This window comes from Sarcophilus harrisii, chromosome 2 (genome assembly GCF_902635505.1).
Source record: "Sarcophilus harrisii chromosome 2, mSarHar1.11, whole genome shotgun sequence".
NCBI lineage: Eukaryota > Metazoa > Chordata > Mammalia > Dasyuromorphia > Dasyuridae > Sarcophilus > Sarcophilus harrisii.
This window is the reverse complement of record NC_045427.1, coordinates 286,155,619-286,176,231: the sequence shown is the minus strand read 5'-3', so window position 1 is coordinate 286,176,231 and position 20,613 is coordinate 286,155,619. Positions and strand designations below refer to the sequence as shown.

Sequence of the window (20,613 nt, the reverse complement as noted above, 5' to 3'; positions counted from 1 at the left end):
GCATTTTCACTTTTTTTATTATTGTTTGCTTGCATTTTTGTTTTCCTTCTCAGGTTTTTATCTTTCTATCTAGATGTGGTTTTTCTTGTGCAACAAGATAACAGTATAAATATGTTGAATTTAACATATACTTAACATATTTAATGTGTATTGGACTATCTGCCATCTAGGGGAGGAGTGGGGAGAAGGAGGGGAAAAGTTGGAACAGATGGTTTGCAAGGGTCAATGTTGAAAAAATTGTCTGTGCATATGTTTTGTAAATAAAAAGCTTTAATTAAAAAAAATTATTTCCTTCAGGAGGCATTGACAATTACATAGCCCCATTTCATTGGTGAGTAAATGTAGACTGAGAGATCAGGTAACTGACTCTTGACTTGTTGCTGACATAGAAGTAGTAGCAAGAGAAGAGTAATGAGAAGTAGAGCTATAATCACTTTTTTTTTAAACAATAACTTTTTATTTTCAAAATACATGCAAAGATATTTTTCAACATTATACAGAACTTTGTATTTTCTCCCTTCCTCATACTCTCCTCCCCTATATAGTAAGTTATCCAGTGTATGTTAAACATGTGTAATTCTTCTATACCTATTTCCATCATTATCATCTGAACAATAAAAATCAGATCAGAAAGGGAAAAAAATGAGAGGGGGAAAAAAAAAAGCAAACAACCACAAAAAGATGAAAATACTATATTGTGATCCTCATTCAGTCACCATGGTCTTCTCTCTGGATGCAGATGGCTCTCTCCATCACAGATCTATTGGAATTGTCCCAAATCACTTCATTATTGAAAAGAACCTGGTCCATCACAGTTGATCAACTCATAATCTTGCTATAGCTATATACAATGTTCTCTTGGTTCTGCACACTTCACTCAGCATCAGTTTATGTAAATTATAGTCAGTTTTAAAACAAGTAAACAAAATCTGCCAAATTTTCATGTCCCCTATCAGATGATAAATTTCCATTCCATTCATCTTCCTCCATCTCCTTTGGGTAAATGTATTTGTTTGTATATCAGAGAACTTCATATAGTTTGTTCCAGGCTCTATTAGCTGATTATTATTATTTTTTTTTTTTTTTTGGTTATTTGATGCCTTAGCTTAGGCTTTTAATAGCTATTCTGACCCTGAGAAAAAATACTCTCTCTCCTAAGCCTCAGTTTGTTGTTTGTCTTTTCTTTTGTAAAGTGGGAAATAACTTTGTAAAACTGAAAGCATTATAGATAAGTTAATGTTGCCAGATTTCACCTATGAACTTAGCTTCATTTTCTGATGCTATAAATCACAATTACATTGTACACAAGTACAATTACATTACACAAGAATTGCATTTTTGTCATGCAGAAAAATAAACACAGCCCTGAAAAGCCAAAATGGCCACAGAAATGGGAATCTGCACTCAAATAGAACAGAGAATGTTGTAAGTGCCTGCTTATATATCCTTAAAAGAGACATTGAGCAGAAAAAAGGGAGTTGCAAAAACAAGTAGAGGGAGATATTATAATGTCAAGTGTAGGTAAGGACCAGAGTAAATTTTGTGTGCTCAGCAGAATTTTGCGAGTCAGGCCTAGTGAGAGTGGGAACCAGCTTCTGCTGGCTTATAGGTCTTTAGATGTAGGTTAATCAATCAGTAAACATTTATTAAGTACCTACTATGTGCCAGGCACCATTAAATGCTCTTAGGAAATGAGCCTTGTTTTTTAGATCTTTGGACTAGGTTTGAAGATTTTTTTTTTTAAAATTTGCCTAAAGAGTGATGCATTTGACCAACTTCTTGATGAATTGCCTTTTCTTTCCAGTTCCAGATGAACATATTCATTTGGTTTTGACCTGTGACTCAGACTAGGATGCTTAACACAATTTTTACCTTATTAGCTAGCTCACATAAATTGGTAGGTCTATGCTGTCTACCTCTATATCTGTCAATGACCATCCCCAGGTATCATGTTTATGAATTTGAATCAATCTGTATTTGTGAGGAGAAAAAAAAAAAATTGATGAGTTTTGCTCCTATCAGGATTTCTGATCTTCTGAATCAGTATTAAAAAGTCTTATTTACTCTTTGTTATAAGTGACTCAGGAGCAGTTAGAGCTATAATTATGTAAAATTTCCTCTTAAATTTGAGCCAATACTTGTCACTTCTATTTATGGAAAGGAAATATGAATTCCAAAGAAAGTGACTTGTCTAGGAATTGTAGTGATGCAAATAAAATTGCTTTTAAATGTGAGTCTCATGAATTCTTTTACTCATATTACACTAATGATTTCAATTTCATGATAATATGATATATATTATATATTTTCAATATTTCAGTGATTATAAATTAATCAGTTCAGTAATTTCAATGATTATAAGTTAGCCAATAAGTATGTAATATATAGTCCATAGTACTCAACAGACTGTAGACAAAATGTATGTAGTTAACAGTTTTAGTTCGTGTTGATAGCCAAACTACTCTGTACAAACAACTTGAATAAAGTATTGGTAGCTGAAATATTATTTTTCTTGTCTCCCCCTCAGTTTAACTACTGCTTTGAAGTAGACTGGCTTGTAAGACAGTACCCACTAGAGTTCAGGTAAGTCTCATGAAATTATGTAGCCTAATGATTTTAAAACCTCATATGTCTGTCAATATAAATCCCATTCAGCTTTTTTTTTTTTAATACTTTCAGAAGCAACAAAATAAAGAGCTTTGAAAGACAAATTTTATTATTCACTTCATTCCTTCTACAGATTTTGTTAATAATTGTTAATAATGTTAATATTTGAAATATTATGTTAATAATTGAAAGATTTTGTAGCCCAAGGGAACATTAGAAATTTAGCTCCTTCAGATAGGATGTTCGCCTAGATAGGACTTGTGGCTTTTCTCACCTAAGGGGTAATAAATGGGGTAGCTGGGAGTGCCCACAATGTCTTCTTCCTTTGTGGTCATCCCAGAAATAGATAGGGACAAATTCCAATACAGATGTCAGAAAGTGATATATTTTTTTGGTTTGAAAGAATATTCAGGAAGATGTGTCCTTAAATATGTTTTTCTATTCTAAACTTAAAAGCTTCTTAAACACATCCAGCTTGATACATTTTTAGTGTTTTTCTGTCTTTTAAATTCTTTGCTTTGATCACTATCTTTTTTTTTTATTTAGGGATTTCACACCTATTCATAGAGCATAGTGCCATTTTTAGGTTTCCCCTTCTCATCTTTGAATCTTTCACATCCTAGAATATGATGCAGAATATATCATTAGCGTATTACTCAAGGACACAGACCTTTGGAAGCCTGGCTTTGGCATATGATAGGATTTCATAGCAACTGGGACCGAGGAAAGCAGATTAAAAATGATTGGCAGGGAGTTAGTTAAGAACTATAGGCCAACTGGATTTGATGTTTTTATATAGGTAGAAAAATCATTTTCTGATGCTCAGAATCTCATAACTAAAAATACTCTGAGACCATCTAGTCCAAATCATAATTGATTGAGAAGCTCTTTGATTTCATATTAAACTAGTGGTTGGTCATCCAGTCTTCCTTAAGACCTTCAAAATGACAGAGAGCCCTTTATGACCAGAAGAAGAACATTCATCCTACTTTTGAATAGTTAATGTAAGCAATCTCCAATTCCTCCAGTAAAATATTGATCATGACAGGAACAGTAATAATTTTTGACATTTACATAATGCTCTAAAATTGTGTTCCATGTATATACATACATATCATACATGTATATGTTACTTGGTCCTTATAACAGCTATGTCCAATGCAGGTTTATCAACCTTAGTTTACAAATGATGAATTTGTAACTAGATTGGGCCTTTAAGCCCAAGCCTCCTGTTTCTTAGTCTTATGTTCTCACCATGCTGTGTTAAATGTATTGCTTAGTTTATAAAACAGAAGGGACAGATTTGCATTCTGTGTAAAAATGAGTATTTGAATCTTGTCTATGTTTGCATATGTGCTCCTTTGAATTAAGGAACTTGTGATAAGAAAACTATATCAGATCCCTATCAGTGTAAGAAAGCTATCTTAGAGAATTAACCCTGGAATATTAGGTATTTAAAGTGATTTCATAAAGCCAACCAGGCTATGTGTCAGCCATAGGATCTGGGATTCAAGGATCCGCCCCCCCCCCCCCCACCATGAACTGATTATTATGTATGCCATATATATCAGATATAATGATTGGGGCAACCAGATGATGTAGTGGGTAGAACACCGCACCTGGAGTCAGGAAGCCAGAATTCAAATTCGCCTCAGTCACTACTTGTGTGACCCTGGGCAAGTCACGTAATCCTGTTTGCTTCCATATCCTCAACTGTAAAAGGATTTGGAGAAAGAAATGGCAAATCACTACAGTATTTATTTATTTTTTTGAGCATAATATATTTTTATTATAGTGATGCAATTATTTTTAATAATCTATTTTTTCAAAATACATGCAAAGATAGTTTTCAACATTCACCTTTGGAAAACATTATGTTACAGATTTTTCTCCCTTTTTCCACCTCACCTTTCCCCATAAACAACAAGCAATCTGATATAGGTTAAACCATATTTTCATATCTGTCATGCTATGCAAGGAAAATCGGGTCAAAAGAGAAAAAAAGATAAGAGAAAAGAAAAAACAATCAACAAAAAAAGGTGAAAATTCTACTTTTTGTTCTATATTCAGTCTCCATAGTTTTCTCTCTGGATACAGATGGCTCTTTCAATCACAAATCTATTGGAATTGCCTTGAATCACCTCATTGTTGAAAAGAGCCAAGTCCATCACAGATGATCATCATTTAATCTTGTTACTGTATACAGTGTTCTCCTGGTTGTGCCCTTTGCTTAGCATCAGTTTATGTATGTCTCTCCAGATTAAGCCATCTTTCTGGCAAGAGTTGGGAAATGTGTTTTATCATCAGTCTCAAAGTCATGACAGGTAGTCCTGCGTCCTTGAAGATAGGTAGGTGTAAGTTCTGTCTGGTCCTTCCCAGCTCTGGTAGATGATGGATTATGTGCCATCCAAGGATCTGTGTAGAGATCCATCACTAGAAGATTGGCCGTCAGGTGCTGAGTTTTTCTGGCCACAGGAAATAATGAAGACCATCTACCAACGTCCTTAACTTTTTTTTTTTTAACCTGTACTCCTTAGGCAATCTGGGTAAGCCTAGAAACTTACTTCTGAGAAGAATGGATAAAATAAAATACATAGAATTAAAAAGAAAAGTTATATTGAAATGTAGTTAAACTATTTTTTAAAAACTATGTTTATACTTATATTGGATTACTTCTCTGTCTAGGCGAGAGGGGTATAGGGAGAAAAATTTGGAACACAAGGTTTTTCAGGGATGAAGTCTGAAAACTATCTTTATGTGTATTTTGCAAATAAAAAGCGCTTATTAAAAATCAAAATAAATTACAGATCTAAGATAAAAAAACCCTTAGATTTTACTGAGGCATCTAGGGGGTTGCAATCTTTCTTAGGACATTGAGTATCCCTACCAATAAGTTCATTGAATTTTTGAACTCTTAAAGAAGGCCTCTGTTTAAATGCAGTGGTGTCTCAAAGAGGAAGAGACACAGACCAGAAGTGCAGTCCTGTAAGCATGACATATTCTTTGATTTTGGTACAACCAGTTCCATTTCAGGGGATTAATATCAGATATTTCTGATCTCATTCCAGGAAAAAGCCCATCTTGCTTGTGCATGGGGACAAAAGAGAAGCTAAAGCTAGATTACAAGAGAAAGCAAAGCCTTATGAAAACATCTCCCTTTGCCAGGTAATTTGCTTTTTTTTTTTTTTTTTAATATACTTAAAACCTTGAATGCTAGAACCCGAGAACTGGAAAGTGACTTAGGGATGACCTTGTTGTTTGTCTAACTTTTTCACCACCCTACAGGAATAGCCTCTACCAGAGAACTTTTCACTTTTGGCTTGTATTATGGACCTCTTTGGGTATCTGGTTGAAGCCTGTATGTATTCCTTCTCAAAGTAATGCTTCTTAAATGCATCAAATGAAATACAAAAGGTTGTGGAAGAAAATAATTATTTTGAAATATAGAAACCAGAACATTTTTAAAAAAATTCATTGTCCCCTGCTGTTAAGGAACCATCCTCAAATCCATGCTTGATAGATCTCATCCTCTCATTTTCACTTTGAACGTATGGAATGACGGGGAGCTTACTTAAAAAAAACAAAATTAATTTATATTTTCCCTCAGTTACATGTAATTAATTTAAAAAACATTTTATTTTTAAAACTTTGAGTTTCAGGTTTTCTCCCTTTCTCTTCCATCCCCCATTGATAAGACATAAGCGCAAACATTTCCATAAAAATCATATTGTGTAAAAACAAAAACAAAACCAAAAAACCCCCATAATTTCACCCTTCTTTCCCCCACTGAAAAAAATCTTCAATGAAAGTAAATTCTAAAAAATGCTTCAATCTGCATTTGGATATAATTGTTTTTTTCTTTGAGAGAGCATTTTCCATCACAAGTCCTTCAGAGTTGTCCTGATTCATTTTATTGTTGAGAATGCCAAGTCATTCATGGCTGATCATCTTACAATATTGCTATTACTTTATACACAGTACATTTCACATTACATCAGGTCATGGAAGTATTTCCATGTTTTTCTGAGAGCATCCTGCTCATCATTTCTTATAGAAAAATAATATTCCGTCATAATCACATAACCACAATTTATTCAGCTGTTCTTCAATTGATAGGCATCCCCTCAATTTCTAATTCTTTGCCCTCAGAGAAGAGATGCTATAAATATTTTTATACATGGAAGTCCTTTTCCTTTTTTTTTTTTTTTTTTTTTTTTTTTAAATCTTTTTTGGGAAACATGCCTAGTAGTGATATTGTTAGATCAAAGAGTATCCATGGCCTTATGAATACTTTTGGCATAGTTCCAAATTGTTCTACAGAATCTTTGGATCAGTTCACATACCACCAATCATGAATTAATATCTTATTTTCCCCACATTTTCTTCAACATCTGTCATTTTCCTTTTCTGTTCTATTAGCCATATAGGTATGAGGCATACATCAGAATTGTTTTAATTTGCATTTCTCCATTTAGAGTATTTTTTTCATATGGATTTTATATATATATATATATATATATGTGTGTGTGTGTGTGTGTGTGTGTGTGTGTATATATATATATATATATATATATATATATATATACACACAGAGAGAGAGAGAATGAATGAGTTAGTTCATTTGAAAACTGTTCATATCGTTTGGTCATTTATCAATTGGGGAATGGCTTTTTTTTTTTAATAAATTTTATTCAGTTTCCTATATATTTGAAAATAAGGCATTTATCAGAAAAACTTGCTTCCAAATTCTTTTCCATTTTTAAATTCCATTCCACTATTACTAACTGTATTTCCTCCTCCATTTATTCTATTCTCTCTATTCTTTCACCCTTTGCCTCCTCAAACGTGTTTTATTTCTGACTACCCTTTCTCCCCTTTGCAATGTATTCTCCCTTCTATCAGGTTCCCTTTTCTTTGATCCCCATCTCCTACTTTCCTGCAAGGTAAGAGATTTCTATGCCTAATTGAGTATGCATGTTGTTCCTTCTTTGGTCTATTTCTGATTAGCTAAGATTCACTCATTCCCTCTTTCATCCCCTCTCCCCCTTGACTATAAAAGTTTTTTCTTCTTTTATGGCAGATAATTTATACCATACCATCTCTCCTTTTTTCTTTCTTCTGGTACATTCTTCTCTCATACTTAAATTTTATTATCTTTTTTTTTTTTTTTTTAAGATATTATCCCTTCATATTCAGCTCATGCCTATGCTCTCAGTTTATGTATGTTCCTTCTAACTCTCCTAGAATTGAAAAAGTTCTGAGTTCTAAGTATTATCCTCCCATGTAGGAATGTAAACAGATTAATCTTATTAATTTCCTTCTGATTTCCCTTTCTTGATTACCTTTTTATGTTTTCCCTTAATTTGTATTTGAAAGTCAGAGTTTATATTCAGCTCTGATCTTTTCATCAGGAATGCTCAAAAGTACTCTATTTCATTGAATGTCCATTTTTCCCCCCTGAATTATACCCAGTTTTGCTGAGTAGGTGATTCTTGGTTATAATCCTAGCTTCATTATCCTTTAGAATAGCATATTCTAAATCCTCCATTTTTTTTTTTTTTTTTAACGTAGAAGCTGCTAAATCTTGTGTTATCCTGACTTGCTCTACTACTTGAATAGTTTTTTTTTTTTTTTTCTGGATACTTGCAATATTTTCTCTTTTATTTGGGAGTTTCAGAGACTTTTCTGAGAGTTTTCATCTTAGGGTCTCTTTCAGAAGGTGATTGGTGAATCCTTTTTATTATTATTTTACCTTCTGGTTCTAGAATATCGAGACAGTTTTCCTTGATAATTTCTTGAAAGATGATGTCTAAGCACTTTTTTTGATATTGGCTTTCAAGTAGACTAACAATTTTTAAATGATCTGTCCTAAATCTATTTTCTAGGTCAGTTGTTTTTCCAATGAATATTTCACATTGTTTTTTTATTTTTTTCATTCTTTTGGTTGTTTATGGTTTCTTGACTTCTCATAAAGCCTTTAGCTTCCATTTGCTTAATTCTAATTTTTAAGGAATTATTTTCCTTTTTGTAGCTCCTTTCTCATTTGGCCAATTTTGCTTTTTTAAGGCATTCTTTTCCTTTTGTGCACCCCTCTCACTTCTCTTCCCAATTTTTTTATCTATCTCTTTTTCTTCTTACTTGATTTTCAAAATTCCTTTTCTTGTCTTCCATGGCCTAAGCCCAATTCTTATTTTTCTTGGAGGCTTTGGATGTAGGAGCTTTGACCTTGTCATCTTCTGAATTTATGTTTTCATCTTCTTGGTCAATATAGTAACTTTCTATGGTCAGAATCTTTTTCTGTTGTCTGCTCATTTTCCCAGCCTAATGCTTGACTTTTAATTCTGTTAAAGTAGGTTACTATTTCCAGGAGAGAGGGTACGCTGTCCCAAGCTTCAGGGATTTTATGTAGATGTTTTCAGAGACCCTTTGAGAGATCTGTATGTTTTCAGTTCTTCCAAGGAGGTATGATTCAAGGAGGAAAATGTTTTATTACTCTCCTGGCCTGTGCATCATGGAATCATCAGGTCGTGGGCTGCCTGGACAGGAATTCAAAGATCTGCTTCAGCACCCTCCTTTTGTGTATGAGGACACAAGTTGTAGAGATTAAGAGGCTTAATATTCTGGCTTTCTTCATATGACATGATTTCTGGAAATCTTGGCCAATCTGGTTACCTTCCTCTTGCTTATCTTGAGTATTTCTTCTCAAATATGATCACCACTGAATATAGCTTGCCTTCCTCCTTCTCGCCCACACCAATTACTGCCTACTTGCCATTGATGAGCAGATAAGCCCAGATACCCTCGGAATAGCAACATTCCCACAAATCACCAATTCAATTTTAGTTGCTTCCCCCCCCCCCTTAATAACAATGTAGACAGAATACCTTTTAAAAAAATATGGAATAAAGCAAGCATTTTCATAACAGTTTAATGGAAATATGATTATATTTGTCATTGCAAATCTATTTTGTGCAACATATTATTTCTTTTATATATATACATATATATATGTATATGTAAAATGAAATTGTCATGTAATCCCAACCTAGAGGTAGCTATTATTAGACATGAATAGGGTATGTGTGTGTGTACAATATATATACAAATGTATACACACATGCACACATAGAGATGTCAGATTATTCTATATAGACTAATACTAACTTTTTTCCTCTGAATTATAGATAGCATCTTTCTTCATATATGATAATTTGAGTATTTATAATAGTCACATTTTAAATATTGCTATTTTAGTTCTATCTTCAGTTACCATTAGTCCAGGGAGAGATGGGCCTGGAAACTGCTTCTGCAACCAGAGTTACCAAAAGCCCATAAGAGAAATTTCTTTATCAGGGAAAATTACATGAAAGAAGATGGATTGCCATCTACTTTTGCTGCTGAATTTTAAGGACCATGGAATTTTTGCTACTTGCTGATAAAACCTTCTTTGTATTTTGTCTCCCTATTATAATCTGAATACCTTGCAAGCAAGAACAGGCTTATTTTTTTTTTATTCTGTTTCCTTCAGAATAATACTCACCTAATATTTCATAAATGCTTTTTCACTAGTTCATTCATAATCATAATGAAGGGTTATTTTTTCTTTATTATGAATATGTTAATTTTACATCTGTGTGTATATGTGTGTATATATATATATGTGTGTATATATATATATATACACACACACATATTTGTGTATATGTACATACACATATATATTAAATCATTTGAGAAGAGGTTAAATTATATTGTTATAAAAGTAATCAGCTATATTTCTGGGCACTAGATAATACACTCTGGTACACTAGATGGTCCACCCTGGACCTGGAGTCAGAAAAATCTGAGTTCTTATTTAATTTTAGGTATTTACTAGTTCTCTGATTCTGAGAAAGTCACTTCATCTATTTGCCTCAGTTTCCTCATCAATAAATTAGGTGCACCCAAGGTTATTGGGGAGACTAAATGAGATTATATTTGTAAAGCATTTAGTATAGTGACTGGCACATATAAAGCTCTATATAAATGATTGCTATTGCTATTATTATTTTCACCCATGTTACTGTTGTTTATATTCATAGAAGCAGAGAATCCATTATTGGGGGGGAAACCATTTACCTAATTCTCCCTCCCTCCCCCCCAATTTGTTCTTGTTAAGAGGCAGTATGGAGTAAGGGCTCTGTACTTGGAGACAAGAGCTATGTTCAGATCTCACTTCAGACTCTTACAGCAGTGTAGCCTGTTATAGGTCCTAACACTTTCTCATCACTTTTCAATGACAGGGTTGTCCTCAAGTGTCCACTGTATAAAGGTACTTGAAATAAAAGCGAGTCTGATATACCAGTTAAAAGCATTAATTGTCAGGGAAAGGGCTTGTAGGAGAGAGAAGATTCTACAAGGGAGCATGGAGAGAGTTCTCAGCTGCTCAAGGGGAGTGGAAAAGGAGTGAGATATTAGAGCATTTAGAGACTTTGGGGAATTTGGAGAAGATTTCTGTAGACATAATAACCCAGGCAGACACCCCTGGGTTCTCAAATCTGCAACATTTACTTGAGGTTGTCCTTGAGCTCATCAGGGCTGGTTCTGTGCCTCCTGGCAGCTACAGGCATCTCCAAATTCAGTTCACTCCCAAAGGAGCCCTGGTATATCAGGCAGCTCTGAATCTCAGAAATCCTTCTAATTAGCTGGTTGTTGTGTAACCTCATTGTCCTGCTGCCCTGTGAAGAAGGAACTTTTTAACCTATGGTACGGTCATTAAAGAGCCCATGTTAACACTTCTAAGGTATTTTCCAATTCTGAATCTGATTGGCTATATGATTTTACTTCCCCCTTCTACCTGCTAGGCTAGTATTTTATTTTTTATATTTTTAAAAATTTTAATAGTATTTTATTTTTCCAAACACATGCAAAGATAGTTTTCAACGTTCACCTTTGCATAACCTTGTTTTCCAAATTTTTCTCCCTCTTTTCTCCCCCATGTCCAAGACAACAATATGAAGTTCTTGCAAACATTTCCATATCCGTCATGCTGTGCAAAAAACCCAATCAGATCAAAAGGGAAAAAAAAAAAAACATAAGAAACAAGCAAACAATAACAAGGTGAAAATATTATGCTTTGATTCACATTCGGAATCCATACTTTGCTCTCTGGATGTAGGTGGCACTTTCCATCAGTAGTCTTGGAATTTAGAGCAGTATTTTAAAAGAATTTGGGATATACCTTGAGTAAGGTAATAATTATTAAACTCAACACAGACATATTCATCATGCTATGCAAAAAAAAAAATCAGATGAAAAGGGGAAAAAACATAAGAAAGGAAAAACAAACAATAACAAAAAATGAAAATATTATGTATGTGCTTTGATTTACATTTGGTCTCCATAGTTTGCTTTTTGGATGTAAGTGGCACTTTCCATCATGTATCTGTTAGAATTTAGGCAGTATTTTAAAACAGTTTGGGATATACCTCAAGTGAGATAATAATTGTTAAACTCTTAGCACAGTGCCTATATATAAGCACTATGAAAATGTTAATTGTTAATAATAATACATGAGCAACAAGGTTGGACATACCTATCTTTGAACGTTTTGTGTGTTTGTGAGAAAAACAAGGTTAAAGTGTTTAAAAAGGGTATTTAAATTAATGATTCTTTTCCTTTATTATTTATTGCTTGCCACTGATAGCTCTGGTGATAATGATCATTTGAGCTGGCTTGGGTAGCCTTTATTTTTGGTGTATTCATACTGATCAATGTATGGCACCAGTAAATCATGAGTGAATTCTTTATCTGCCTATATCCCTTCTGTTAACTGAATGAGATTTGCAGTGGGATTCTGTCCTGTAAAACCTATTTTTTTCCTTTCTCATTATTGTTCTTTAGTTTCTGAAACTTTCATTCACTACAGATATCAAAGTCCCAACTCACTTACTATCATTGATTTTCCAGCCTACAGACCCTGTAGTTTCAAAAGGATAAGGGAGAAAAAATCACAATGAGCCATTGAAAACACACTGCAAAGTTTCATGTCAGATGTAACCAAGCTAATTTGCGTTGTTACACTTTGCTTCAAAGATCCTCATCCCTCTTCTTCAGCCTAATATAATAGTCTCTCACCTGCCCACAGTAATAGAATTGCCTTCAGTCATCTGCTCTGTGCACCACCCTGCAGTAACCAGAACTTGTCTATTACCTTTTTCTTATAACCTTCCCAAAATACTCCTTGCCATTGTCATCAGAAACCCAGAGAGTAAGAGCAGATTAGAATTGTTTCCATTAAGCTAAAACTGAGAAAAATGAAAAGCAAACTAGAAGCTCCCAAAATATGGGAATGGGGGTGAAGACAGGGATTCATTGTTATGTAAGTGTAAAGGAACTTACTAGGAATTTACCTCAATTTAGTATTGCAACCAGGATCAGGATGAGACTATTGTGGTCACTCATTTATCCAATACACATTTGCTAAGTGCCTCTTGGCAAGGAATTGGGTGTAAAAGGAGCAGATTAGAATTGTTTCCATTAAACTAAAACTGAGAAAAATGAAAAGCAAACTAGAAGCTCCCAAAATATGGGAATGGGGGTGAAGGCAGGGATTCATTGTTATGTAAGTGTAACAGAACTTATTAGGAATTTACCTCAATTTAGTATTGCAACCAGGATCAGGAAGAGACTATTGTGGTCACTCATTTATCCAATACACATTTGCTAAGTGCCTCTTGGCAAGGAATTGGGTGTAAAAGGAGCTTGCTTGCAAAAAAGCTTTCAGTCTTACAATTAGATAGCAATAAAGAGCAGCTATCAATTGATATTGATTGTAGTAGTCTGTGGTTGAGTTCAGACTTTGTAGGAAGATTGCCTTAGATGGAGAAAAATTTTGATCCTATCATTTCAGTTCAGGAAGGTAATGGATAATATTTTATAATTTTTTTTAAAACTTTGACCTGGAAAAAGAAACTTCAACTTTCCCCTAGCATTTCAATGTTTTCTTTATCTTTGAGATCTTTTTCATTTTGTGTGTGTGTGTGTATGTGTGTGTATGTGTGTATGTGTGCATGCGCGCACGCGTGTGCACACATCTTTAAGGACCCCTTTTTGTTTTTCTAGTGTTTGACACATAGAGGTGCTTAATATTTTTATATATGACAGAGCTAAAGGAAGCTTTTAATAGAAGCCTTTCATTTTGATCCGAGCTTTTGGGATAAGAACTCACTGTTTGATAAAAATTGCTGGGAAAATTGGAAACTAATATGGCAGAAACTAGGCATTGATCCATACTTAACGCCGTACACCAAGATAAGGTCAAAATGCATGACCTAGGCATAAAGAATGAAATTATTAATAAATTAGAGGAACATAGGATAGTTTACCTCTCAGACCTGTGGAAGGGGAAGGTCTTTATGACCAAAGCAGAACTAGAGATCATTACTGATCACAAAATAGAAAATTTCGATTATACCAAACTGAAAAGTTTTTGTACAAACAAAACTAATGCAGACAAGATTAGAAGGGAAGCAATAAACTGGGAAAATATTTTTACAGTCAAAGGTTCTGATAAAGGCCTCATTTCCAAAATATATAGAGAATTAACTCTAATTTATAAAAAATCAAGCCATTCTCCAATTGAAAAATGGTCAAAGGATATGAACAGACAATTCTCAGATGAAGAAATTGAAACTATTTCTAGTCATATGAAAAGATGCTCCAAGTCATTATTAATCAGAGAAATGCAAATTAAGACAACTCTAAGATACCACTACACACCTGTCAGATTGGCTAAGATGACAGGAAAAAATAATGATGATTGTTGGAGGGGATGCGGGAAAACTGGGACATTGATGCATTGTTGGTGGAGTTGTGAACGAATCCAACCATTTTGGAGAGTAGTTTGGAACTATGCTCAAAAAGTTATCAAACTGTGCATACCCTTTGATCCAGCAGTGTTACTACTGGGATTATATCCCAAAGAGATTATAAAGAAGGGAAAGGGACCTGTATGTGCACGAATGTTTGTGGCAGCCCTTTTTGTAGTGGCTAGAAACTGGAAACTGAATGGATGTCCATCAGTTGGAGAATGGCTGAATAAATTGTGGTATATGAATATTATGGAATATTACTGTTCTGTAAGAAATGACCAACAGGATGATTTCAGAAAGGCCTGGAGAGACTTACACGAACTGATGCTGAGTGAAATGAGCAGGACCAGGAGATCATTATATACTTCAACAACAATACTATATGATGACCAGTTCTGATGGACCAGGCCATCCTCAGCAACGAGATCAACCAAATCATTTCCAATGGAGCAGTAATGAACTGAACCAGCTATGCCCAGAAAAAGAACTCTGGGAGATGACCAAAAACCATTACATTGAATTCCCAATCCCTATATTTATGCACACCTGCATTTTTGATTTCCTTCACAAGCTAATTGTACAATATTTCAGAGTCTGATTCTTTTTGTACAGCAAAATAACGTTTTGGTCATGTATACTTATTGTGTATCTAATTTATATTTTAATATATTTAACATCTACTGGTCATCCTGCCATCTAGGGGAGGGGGTGAAGGGGGTAAGAGGTGAAAAATTGGAACAAGAGGTTTGGCAATTGTTAATGCTGTAAAGTTACCCATGCATATATCCTGTAAATAAAAGGCTATTAAATAAAAAAAAAAAATTTAGATACATTAGACCCAGAAAATTATATAATTAGAAAGTGTTATGCCATGGTCTCCTTGAATTGTCCTACCTCAGTTATTCTGAGGTTGCAATCCCCAGGTTGCAATATCTCCCTTCCCTCTTAATCATCAGGATATTTGATAAGGAGAAAGATCTATCTTAGGACATCATGACCCCAGACCTTCCCTACTTATCAAAATGTCCGGTGCCTCCCCCAATTCAGTCATTGTTCTTCTTGATCCCAACCTGTGGGAATGTCACTCTGTCAGTATCAGATTGATAATCTGTTTTGCTCTCAGTGCTCTGACTCCGCCTCTGCCTCGGTCTACCCTCTGGTAGCTTGGAGCCACGTGTATATATATTTCATGGGAAGCACACATTAACATTTGGATGCTTTGGACATCAGCCCTGTGGGCCACATGCCCACAGCACAATCTCTCTCTTTCAAATAAAATATTAAAAACTCTCTAATCTCTATCTTGTCTCAGTTTCTCCGGCATTGCAAAAGGAATTTGTAGATCATATAGCTTCAGCACTCTTGTTTTACAGATGGGGGAATTGAGGCAGATCCACAAAAGAAAATAAATTGTCCAAGTACATATAGTTGACTGGAAGAAAAACTGACATTAAATAGATTTTATTTTATTTTTTTTTGGAACTGAGTCAAAAGTGGTTGTCATAATTTTATGGCATAAGGTTCCATGGCAAAAGGTCATAATTTTAGTTTTTAAATTTAAAGATATTAAAAATAAGTATAGTTCTTAGACTTTGATAATGACACTACAATTACAGAATTTATCTCTCAAGGCTCTAAGGAGCCTGTCTAAGGAGTCTCTCTTTTATTTCTCTTTTGTCAATTTCATTCACTCCTTTTAGTTCACTACTTCTATGGCATTGATTCTTGGTAGAAGACTGAAATCTGGGCAGCTATCATATTTCTCCTGAGCTCTAGTACCATATTTCTAACTGCGATGGCTAGAAGATTCTCTTGGAATCTTCTGCTAATGTCTCAAAACTTCATATGCCCCAAATATTCCCCCCCCCAATCTGACCACCCAACTTCCCCATTCCTTTTATGACTTAGTCCTCCAGAGTCTTCATTCTTATTCCGCAAATATATTTTGTACATTGTATATCTTCTCTGCATTCATACTTGCACTGCCTCCAATTAGGTCTTATGGCCTCTTACCTAGCTTATGGCGATAGCTTCTTTATTGATCTTCATGTCTCCAGAAATTCATTCTTTACAGCATTATTATATTACTGAATTTGTCTTCCTAATGTTGCCATAGCCACCCTTTTCTTTAGAACTTTAAACGTTTCTTTGTTGCCCCCAGAATAAAATATAAAGTCCTAATGTTGACATCTACGGCCAATTGGGTTGAGCCTCCTTTTTCTTTTTTATTTCATTTAGCATCTCTTTTTATGCACACTTTTTATCAGCCAGACCTGTCTGGCTGTTTCCCAGTTTCAGCCTTCTGCCTCTGTACATCCATAGTCTTAAGTTTCCTAGATAGAACGTATCTTCACCTATTGAATTTGGCTTATATCACTCATCTCTTCCTTCTCAAAACTTTTCCTGAGCCAATCCAACTGAAAGTGGTGTCCCATATTCTATCATAATATTGTCAATTTTCCTTTGATGTCCATATCACAGTTTACAACATATCATTATTATTTGAATGTCTGTTGTCCCTTCATTGAAGTAAGGAGCTGTGGTTTTTTCATCATTAGGACCTGGTATGTTGGCTTGTATATAGAATGTACTTAATAGTGAATGTATTGTTAGTATCCAGTTAAGTGATGTTTGTTCATTGATTATTGGCATGTCTTTTAAAATATTATTTTATTTTTAATTTGTAGAATAAAACAGACATTGTGTGATAAAGAAAAGATGATAGCGCATGAGACTGCAACTGCAACTTATTTCTCTTAAATATACAATAAAATTATGATATAAATCTTTTTTTTCTTTTTTTCCCCTCCTCTTTGCCCTAGAGATGGCTAGCATTAAACACAAATGTGTTTGTGTGTATGTGTGTGTGTATAAAATTATATCCGTACTTCTATTTTTTAGTTCTTTCTCTGGATGCAGATAGTGTCTTTCTTCCTATGTTCTTTGTAGTTAATTTGGGTATTTGAAATGGTTAGAATAACTTATTTGCTCAGTCGTGCTTAAAACAAAATTGCTGTTACTGTGCAGTCTAAAGTATAGACAACATTCTCTTGGTTCTGCTCATTTCACTCTTAATTCTTTCATTCTTTCATGCAAGTCTTCCCGCGTTTTTCTAAGATTGTTGAGCTCATGATTTCTCAGCACAATAGCCTTCCATCACAATCATTTACCACAACTTGTTGTTCATAAAGGCATAACCTTTTTTTTTTAATAAAAAACTCATCATCTTTTACCTAATTTATTGCATTAGCCTCCTATAATTGTTTTTCCTATTTCAAATCTCACTTCCTGATAATCTATCCATCCCCACAGCTGCCAAAATGTTCTACAATTTTGGTTTGTCCATTTTACTCTCCTTCTCAGAAAACTCTAGTGGTTCCCTATTGACTTTAGAATCAAATATTATTTTGAACTTTTAATATTTATTTTTGCTTGTATTTGTAATATATATAAATAATACCTAAAATTAATATATATGGTTGATTCATATATATATATGTATATAATTCGTATCTAAAGCTTTGTATATAGTTTATAATACAAATAATTAGTACCTAATGACTTACATGTAGTTTATAAATAAGTACATATATGCATTAGTAGTATGCACACAAATTTTTTTTAGTGATGGAGTATGCAGTCACATAAATTTGGAGACCATTGAATAGAGCCTCTTAGAAGATAGGAACCCATAATGTGAGGAAGTAGGACAAATTTAAATTGATTGAAATACCTGAAGATGGTTATCTTGGAGATGAGAAAACTTGGAGAGGTAGAAGATAATAGGAAAGATATGTGGTAGCTCTCTTCAGCTATTACCAAATAATGCTTTTTTTTTTTAAGATTTCTTTTTGGTTCTCTAGGGCACACTGGGTAAAATGCGTGAAAACTGGAATAGAAGATAGAGGTTTTTGTAATGATAGACTTTCTTACAATTAGAGTATTTCCTTGGAAGTAGATGATTCACCCCTGCAATGCTTTATTTTAGACCCATTTTCTGTTCAGGCACATGATAGACCAGATGATATCTGAGGTGTGCTCCAATTTAGTAGTGTATTAATTCTGTGAATATTTCCTTTTACATCGGCTCTAAAAACTTTCATGAATTAATTTTTTTTTATTAATGCCAGTTAGATGGACTTTAAACAATACCTTGTCTTTATCCCCATATTAATGTTCCTTAACACTCTATTTATAGAGGCTAATTTCTAAATAAGGCAATTTGATATATAAAATCATCCTATCTAACCTTTAAAATTTAATGTTAAAATGAAAAGCAATTGTGAATGTTGCCATAAAAAGGTTGTCTTGCTGCCTAAGCTTTTCTCCACTAGAGGGCAGACAATACATTGAAAAAAAAATGGAGGTCCAAACCTTTTCAAACTAAATTTCAGTTGAATTGTGTGATGTTTTGAGTGAAAATGTATTTCATAAATAATTAAGGTCAAGCTTTTTTTTTTTGTCATCCTAGGCCAAGTTGGATATTGCATTTGGAACTCATCATACGTAAGTAATTTTTTATCTTAAGGGTGATGTATTCAGAATAATCTTAAATTTGTGGAATATCTTAAATTGAAAAGTAGTATGGAAGGTCAGAAGTATGTTCATTTCCTTATTTTTTATTAAAATAGCTAGCTTTAAAAGTAATCCTTTCCATAGGCATTAGAAATATAAGCAATATTACTATCTAATTTAGTATTCTCAACTTGTAAATGGGTAGACTGAGGTTCAGAGAAGTTAATTCACTTTTTCAAAGTCACATGGATCGTATGTAGCAGAGTCTGAATTGGATTCCTGATCTTCTGACTTTGAAACCTGATTTCCCTGCTAGAATGTTTTATATGTAATATATATGCATATACATATATGAATACATACACATATATTATTTAGTATATGCATGTTTATAAATACACTCACTTCTATAATAAATGTATAGTAATAGTAAAAAGGTAATCCAAAAGCTTTAACAGCATTTTTTTTTAAGTTTTAAGCTTTAGTAGTTTAAATAATAAAGTATTATTGTACACATGGTCCTATGCGGCCAGCTATTTATTGGATATTTTAATATTACTTATTTGGACAGTTAAAGGATAAGTTGTCAAAGCTTAGAACCAAGCTTTTGGGATACACTGTGTAATTCATTTAGCTTTATGCTTATTTTATATATGTTTTCAGAGTCAAGTAACAGTGAGCACCAATCTCTTTTTAGGAATCAATTAATATTAGGATCGTGTCTACCAAACTTGTTTAGGAAATGTATGTTTAGTTTTTATTGAATAGAAAAACTTCAAGTTAGATTGGCCCATGGTAATTAAACTTATTTGTGATTAAAAAAAATAGAATTTATATATCCAAATGTAAATTTGCCTTCCTCAAAGTAGTCCCCTTAGGATTCTATGCACTTTTTCCAACCTAACTATCATTGCTTAAATGTTTGGATTAGTATTTGGATATTTCCTCCCAAGTCAAGTTATGAGCTAGAGCATAAATACGTTTTCATTACTTTCAAGCTACACATTGATTTTGATTGCAAACAGCATTGCTCAGTTTAATCAGCCTTTTTCATTAGACTTGACTATTAACATTTTTGTCCATTTCCAAAAATCACATCCATCTCAAGAGGACCAAGATTTGCCAGCATTAAGGATGCTTCAGTGAAAATGCTTCAGACTTGTTCTTGCTCTGTGTCAGTAATGAAAATGGATATTTTCCTAATTATTTTCCAAGATTTGCTTCTAAGCTAACAAAAGAAGCATCTACAATGAAATATGGGAAACTAGATGGCGCAGTGGATAGAGTGCCAGGTCTAGAATCAGGAAGATTCCTCTTCTGAGTTCAAATCTGGCTTTTGACACTAACTGTGTGATTCAAAACAAGTCACTTACCTCTCTTTACCTCAGCTTCTTCATGAGCAGAAGAAGGAGATGACATACCCCTCTATTACATTTGATAAGAAAACCCCAAATGAAATTATGAAGAGTCAAGGCTAAAAAATTATTGAACAGCAAAGCGTTGAAAGTATATCATTTTCCTTTTTATCTGTTATAATAGACATTTTCATTCATTGATCATAGTTGCATCAAACACATTCCATATGTAGAGTTTGATTTTTTTTTAATGTCCTTTGATTTGGAATGTTCACATTAGACTA

At 33.7% G+C, this 20,613-nt stretch overlaps 1 protein-coding gene across 3 annotated transcripts in view; it reads left to right on the top strand.

The window, feature by feature from the left end:
• Nucleotides 1-20,613, top strand: part of TDP1 (tyrosyl-DNA phosphodiesterase 1) — a 156,956-nt gene that overhangs the window by 16,913 nt on the left and 119,430 nt on the right. For all 3 annotated transcript variants that reach the window (XM_031952363.1, XM_031952364.1, XM_012547405.3), the window contains exons 5-7: nt 2,528-2,583; nt 5,676-5,772; nt 18,931-18,965. In XM_031952363.1, the coding sequence (XP_031808223.1) occupies nt 2,528-2,583; nt 5,676-5,772; nt 18,931-18,965 (188 nt within the window). The remainder of the gene's footprint in view (nt 1-2,527; nt 2,584-5,675; nt 5,773-18,930; nt 18,966-20,613) is intronic.